The following is a 6,799-nucleotide window of genomic DNA, read 5'->3' as shown; positions in this document are numbered from 1 at the left end:
AGTCCAACATCTTAAAAGCTCTCATAGAACAGACAAATTGCTCTTGCAGAATAATTCCAATTAATTTATGTACATACTTCCCTCTCAAGGAAATGGAGCATAACTCCTCATTCCCTAAGCACGGGCTGCACTTACTTGGCTTCTTTCCAAAGAGTACAGCATGGAAAAAGAGAAAGAGGAGTAGCTTTACAGTGGAGAAACCTGACGGACACTACCTCAGCCAGGTGAGCAAAGTTAACATCAACAGTGGTAAATCATATTGATAGTACATGCCCTTGATAGGATCTAGTGAGAATGACATTTGACTTCTGTGGTCTTCCTTCCCCAAACTCATATCCTCAGTTTAATCATGAGAGAAAACATCAGACAAATCCTGATTAAGGGACATTCTATAAAATACCTGACCAGTACTCCTCAAATGACTCCAGATCATCAAAAACAAGGAAAGCCTGAGAGAGTGTCATAGCCAAGAGGAGCTTAAGGAGACAAGATGACTAAATGTAGTGTGCTAGTCTGGATGGAATCCTGGAACAGAAAAAGGCCATTAAGTTAAAACTAAGGAAATTGGAATAAAGTATGGACTTTAGTTAATAATAATGTACTGATATTGGTTCATTAATTGCGACGAATATATCACACTAATGTAAACTGTTAAGGAAAACTGGCTGTGGGGCATACGGGACTTCTCTGTTATCTTCACAATAAATCTGTAAATTTAAAAGTATTCTGAAATTAAGTTTATTTTAAAAACCTCTCAAATCCGCCCCCATCTTGCCAGTCCCACCTGAGGTCTAGCGTCTATTTCCTTACTGCTCTCCTTTCTTCCAGTCCGTTCTCCTGGCAGCCAGCAGAGGGCATTCTCTAAAACGCAAATCTAACCATCTCTGAAGCCTTCCAGCAAAATAAAGGCGTTGGATGGAAAGTTCGGGAGATATGTTATAAAAGACCGACTCGGATGTCTGAATAAAAGTTATTGTGATCCAGAACAAATCTGGGAAATACTTCTGGCGCCCACCGAGATAAAATTTATGTATCTAAATTTAATATAACTCAGCCTTTCCAAGGTCTCCCGGATAAAGCCCGTTTTTCAGATGTCCAACTCCCTACGTTTCCATCCCTTCGCACAGTTACATAGTTAATTTCCCTTTGTTTTTCCTTTATCTCTACGGATACTTCTCTGCCTGAGCTATCTTCTCCTGCCTTCCTCCCCAAGCCCAGCTCCAGGGACTCTGCACCCCCTCCCAAAGGCAAGAGAGCGCTCCTGTATAATTGGGTTGTGATATCCGGACCGAAGTCGTTTTTTGTTTTATTTTTACTAAATGCGAATGAGGAAAATGAATTCCTTTGGCTCCCCCAGGCCCCGCTCACTCTAGGCCCGAGGAAAGGTTTGACGCACTATAAATTAAAAGATGAATCACTGATAAATCGATGTTCTAGGGCGCGGGATTTCTCTATGCGCATGCGCCAGAGGGGAAGGCGTGGGAAGCCCTTTGCTACCTGGCTGGGTCTGCTGCGGGCGCCAGGAGGAGGAGGGGCTTCCTCAGCTTCGCCCTGCCATTGGCCAGGATGATCCGCATTGGTCTGACGCAACGCCTCTGCGGCCTGGCTGAGCTCGCCCCCCCACCCGCCAAACCCCCGCAACTAACATGTTGCAGGCTATTGCGTAGGCCAGGCGGCTACGTGTCGGCCTGGGGGAAACTGACCACTGGGGCCGGGGCACCAGGCGAAACAAAAGACTCGAAGGGGCACTCTGAACTTGCTCAGAATTTTATTGGGATTAACAGGGTCCACGGGGAGAGGCAAGCCTTCTGGGGGAGGGGGGACAAGAATACCGCAAAGAATACCGCAATGGCGAAGCGGCCTTGCATAGACACCGAGGCGGGCTAGCGGCGCGGCGCAAAGAGGAGAGGGACGGAGAAAGAACTTGGGAGAGGAGGGTGGCAGCAGCGCCTACAAGGGCACTGCGCGGCTGTGACGAAGGCCACAGCGACCCTCCCCGCTTCGGGGGTCAGGGTGTCCACTCCACACAGCACAGGGAGAGGGGCTGGGGCCACAACTGACTGGGAGAAAGTGGGTAGAGGGGCCCTGACCAAGGCATCACAATAAATACAGTTAGCAGCACACAGAAGCCTGCGGGGGCGGAGGGCCAAAAGAAGGGGACTAGCCCCCTTTCCCTCCCCCCAAAATAAGAACTCTGCAATGACTAAACCATAAAAATAAACTTTAAACCCGTGTACGAAGTCGGTCACCCCCCAGAAGTGCAATGTGGGGCCGCGTGGCCCTAGCTGAGGAGGAGGGCAAATGGGATAGGGGGTGGGGGATACAGAGGGGTAATCCCCAAAAGGGCAAGACCCTTATCCGGTTTTCCCCCTCTTCCCGGGGTTGGCCCAACCGTTTGGGACCTGAAGCACATCCTCCAGGTCAGAGTCGTCTGAATCTTCCCCTTCTTCCCAGAAATCTTCACTTCCTTCCCCCTCATAGTTTCCTTCCTCCTGATAGACGTCTTCATCTTGCTCGATGCCTGCATAGGGGAGAAGAAAGGAAGGAGAAATGGAGGAAGGCAGTTAGATGAGCAGATAGGTGTCACTCTAAAAGGGAACAGAGCCCATAGCCAGAGCTTGTAGGGCCTGGGACAACTTGCCGAGTGCCTCTGCTTGGAACAAACAGCCAAAAGTGTGTGTGGGTATACTCATAAGCCCACAGAATGAGGGAGTTGGAGGGAGGCAGGTAGGCAGTGTGGGCTCCCTGCTTCCGTCCAGTCAAAACTGATACATCTCTGATAGTAGCTTTTTCTCCCCCTTGTACTCATCAATGTGTGTCTCTTCCTGAGCTCCGACCTCAGCTGAATAAACCTATTCATCTCCAGGCAGCTTCCTTGCTCCTTTCCCCCAGTCCTGATCCAAACAGGCCCCAGTCTGTGTTCTTCAACCCAATTCCCCACCCCCACTCCCACCCTTAGGGCTGGGCAGACAGCTCTGCCTCCCCTTCTCTGAGAGAAGAGATGCCATCAGGTGGGAGGGGAAGAGAACTGAGAATCCGTTTCCCTCTCCTACCTGAACACGACTAGATTGAGGCTCCACATTCATTCAATACCTCTTCCCTTAGTGCCCTGGCCTTGCCCTCAATGGAAGTTTGCCAGGGACCCCATGGCCAAAAAAAAAACCAAGAGTGGTTGATTTTCCTGCCCCTTCCACCTCCCATCTGAGTACTTCTCAGCATCTTTATAATTCTGATGTTGTTCTCAGAGCCTTTAAGGTGCTAATGTGACTCTACAAGAGGGCATTATTATATGTAGTACTTGTCCAACATATACGACCACTGAAACCTTTTGTGGGAAGCAGCTTTCGGATCTGGTGAATGATCCTCAGGACGTAATTTTGGAAACCCTGCCCAACATACCATGCATTTTCACCCTTCCAAGTCCTTGTTCACACGATCCACTCCACTGAGAATGCTCCATAATGCGCCTCAGTGTGAATGCAGCCTCCAATTCAGATGTCACCTTCTTCCTCTAGCTCTCCCCCGCCCCCCTCCCCCAACTCTTGAGGTAGAACTGGCTGCACCCTTTTCTGGGCTCAGAGAGCACACTGTTCACTTCATGCTCTGCTCCCAGCACAAGCCTGGGAATTCGCCAAAGGCCAAGGCTGGGTACAGACTGTGCTGAAATGCACTGTGTTTTGCCACTCCCCCACCTCGATGTGAAGTGTCCTTTTTAGTTTTCCACCCACTGTCTCCTATCTCTGTGTACTCTTCATCTTTCGATGTTACAACCATCTACCCATCACCTGGAACTAAAATGATTTTTTAGGGTTTTGTTGCATTTTTAAGTTAAATGTTCACTGGACTTCCTTTGTTTAAAAAGTTGCTCAGAATGCTTTTTCTTTCCTCCATGAAAGCAGATTGTGTTCATGCCTTGATACCCTGTCCTTGGCCAGGCTTGCTCTGAAAGAAAAGAAGACGGAAGACAAGGGTTGGGGGCAGGGGTTAGCTCACCTTCCTCAATGCCCTCCTCTTCTTCCACTGATTCGTCTGAGATGATCTCTATCACATTCTCGTAGTTATCCTGATCCCTGTCAAAGTCTTCAATAACTTTCTCATAGTACTCAATGTCTCTGTCGTCATCATCGCTGCCTTCATTGTCACCTTCATTGCCATCATCATCACTGCCCTCATTGTCACCTTCATTGCCATCATTATCTTCATCATCACTGGCCTCATCTGCTTCATTGTCACTGTCGCTGCTGTCCTGGTTGTTGCCATGGCTGCCCCAGAAGCCGCCGTTGAAGAAGTTGTTGCCATAAGTGTGCTTGTTGTTGTCAGGGTTCTCTTCGTTGTCATCAGCGTTCTTGTTGTTGTCTTCAGGGTTCTCATTGTTGTCATCTGCACTCTCATTGTTGTCAGTGGTTTCGTTGTCATCAGCACTCTCGTTGTTATCAGTGGTCTCGTTGCGGACCTCATTGTGGTCAGGGCTCTCGCTGTCGCAGATGTTCTCATTGATGTCAGTTATCTCATTGTCAGTGGTCTCGAAGTAGTCAGTGGTCTCCATGAAGTCAGAGATCTTGATGTCATGAATTGTCTCATCAATGTCTGAGATCTCGCTGAAAATGTCTTCCACTGCATAATAGTCAGGGGCGTCTTCCATGATCACCACCTCACATCTGCCCCTGGTTTTACTGTAGGAAAGACTGTAGCTGAGTATGGGGTTGGTGGGAGAAGGAGTACCCATAGCACTGAAAGGTGGAGAGTAACTAGGGGAAGCAGTAGGCTATAAGGGATCCCAGGGATGGGGCTAGGGTGGGTAAAGTCCCACTTCTGCCCCTGACTGTGTAACCTCAAGCCATTTCTGGACATGATTTCCCACTTGTAAAACATATTCCACTGGGATTATCTCAAAGGTCCCTTTGGCTCCATAAATCCTGTGTTACACTAGTTTTTGCCCCATCCCCAACAAACCACCTCTCAGCCACCAAACCCCTCATTACCGTTTCTTCATTTCTTGCTTCTTTCTCTTTATCCTGGAGCCCCTTTCTCTCAGGTAGTAGCGTAGAGGATTAACCCACAGATCATTCTTGATAATCTGTTGAAAAAGGGGAGAAGAGATAAGACAGCCATTAGTACAAGCTCCAGATCCTACTCTTAATTCCCCATGCACCCAGGAACAAGCCTAGCAAGGCCTTCTCTGGTGATGCCAGGAAGGACCCCACCTCAGCAATCCTGTCAGCCTCTGGGAGGCTATGGTTTGAGAACCAGCTGAAGAAGCTGTGGCTCGCATCCTGGTTCCCATGACGGCGGGCCTGGGGTTCCTGGCCCCGGTGCCAGCGGATTGGAGTTGAGTGAGACACCAGCCGGCCTAGGGACAAAGAAGGCTATGGAGATGGGACAAAACAAGGACAGATTGGGGGGGACATGGATTTACTCTGGGACTGCCTCTTACCTGAGCGGTTGCGCTGGAACTCCTTGACAATCACCATGTTTGTAAAGTAGGGGTTTGTTTGGAAGTACAGCTTCATTTTGTAGCCCATGGAGATATGTCTGAGATCCTGTACCTGCTCCAGGTGGGGGTGATGGTGGAATCTGTCTCCCCCCACACACACCATGGCCCTTCCCACCCACCTCCCCTCACCTCCAATAACCAGATTCGTTGCCCGATCCTACTAAAAAATGTCTCTCTGGCCTGACCTGCAGATTGGTCAAGTAGCGGAAAATGTCTTCATCACGACGGTTGATCAAAATTGAAATTCTGGGGTGGTTGAGGAACTGATGAGTGGAGCAGTTTAGGTCAAGGATTGACTATTCCGTGAAAGGGAGGGAGGGAAGACCAGGGAGGGCACAGTAAGAGACGCTGGAGCAGGAGGATTCCTTCTGTGTTTATGTTGTATGTATGAAGCAAGTGAGTCATGGGACATAACCCATACTTATTCCCATGATAAACCTCTATGTTAGGTGGCACTGCAGGATATTGAAAATCTATGTGCATGTGGTATATGTCTCTGGGTGCTGAAGGCTTGTGTTCACAAAATGCACGTCTGGGGGCTGAAGGCCCACGTCCAAGTGATGCTGTATCTGACTGCTGAGGGCCTATGGTCACATGATGTTGTATGTATGGGTGTTGAAGGTCCATGTCTACATGATGTGTGAATGGCTCTGATGGCTTGTGGTCAAGTGATGCCACGTGTCTACATGCTGAGGACCTGTGGTCACATAATACTGTGTCTAGGAGCTGAGGTCCTATGTCTAAATGACATTGTATGCCTGGGTGCTAAGGGCCTCTTACCATGTGCTGTTTTGTATGAGGGCGCTAAGGGTCTGTATCCACATAATTCTATTAGAATGTTAAATTTATGTTCCTGTTACATGTATGTATATGTGTCCATCTACTCTCCCCTTTCCTTCATTCAACTCCTTTTTCTCTATACCTAGACACTCCCTCTCTTGACCTTTCAGGGGCTCCAGCCCCTCTCTAGCCCGTTTCCCTCCAATGCAAGGCACTCCAGCCGGGATTGGGGTCTCCTAGTATCTTAAGCAGAGATCTAGATTTACAGAGCCCTGTATGGCTCAGGCACCCTTTCTGGGTAGTTTCTCTGCTGTGTGCCATTCCCCTCCCTCTTCAAGGTCTCTGAGTCAGTTGATCTTCTACGTGCCCCTCCCCTCCTCCTTTCACCATCTCTAGTCCAATTTTTTTGCTGTGTGCCCCTTTACCGCCCTCCTCCTTTTTATCATCTGTGATCCTTTTTTTAATGCTATGTTCCTTCTCTTCCCCCTTTCCCATCTGTGGTCCAGTTTTCATACCCCCCTGTAC

At 48.8% G+C, this 6,799-nt stretch overlaps 1 protein-coding gene across 2 annotated transcripts in view; it reads right to left on the bottom strand.

The window, feature by feature from the left end:
* Window positions 1-1,751: 1,751 nt before the first annotated feature.
* TSPYL2 (TSPY-like 2) overlaps window positions 1,752-6,799 on the bottom strand; it is a 6,364-nt gene continuing 1,316 nt past the window's right edge. Inside the window, exons 2-7 of one of the 2 annotated variants that reach the window (XM_011970352.1) lie at window positions 5,680-5,757; window positions 5,435-5,546; window positions 5,205-5,350; window positions 4,983-5,077; window positions 3,994-4,673; window positions 1,752-2,521 (exon numbers count right to left, since the gene is read on the bottom strand). In XM_011970352.1, coding sequence (XP_011825742.1) covers window positions 2,355-2,521; window positions 3,994-4,673; window positions 4,983-5,077; window positions 5,205-5,350; window positions 5,435-5,546; window positions 5,680-5,757 — 1,278 coding nt within the window. In that variant the 3' untranslated portion in view covers window positions 1,752-2,354. Of the gene's footprint in view, window positions 2,522-3,602; window positions 4,674-4,982; window positions 5,078-5,204; window positions 5,351-5,434; window positions 5,547-5,679; window positions 5,758-6,799 lie in introns of those variants that run through there. The other variant, XM_011970351.1, reaches the window with a different exon arrangement.

The sequence above is a fragment of the Mandrillus leucophaeus genome, unplaced genomic scaffold, assembly GCF_000951045.1.
Source record: "Mandrillus leucophaeus isolate KB7577 unplaced genomic scaffold, Mleu.le_1.0 Scaffold946, whole genome shotgun sequence".
NCBI classification, from domain to species: domain Eukaryota; kingdom Metazoa; phylum Chordata; class Mammalia; order Primates; family Cercopithecidae; genus Mandrillus; species Mandrillus leucophaeus.
This window is presented reverse-complemented; position numbering and strand designations above follow the sequence as displayed.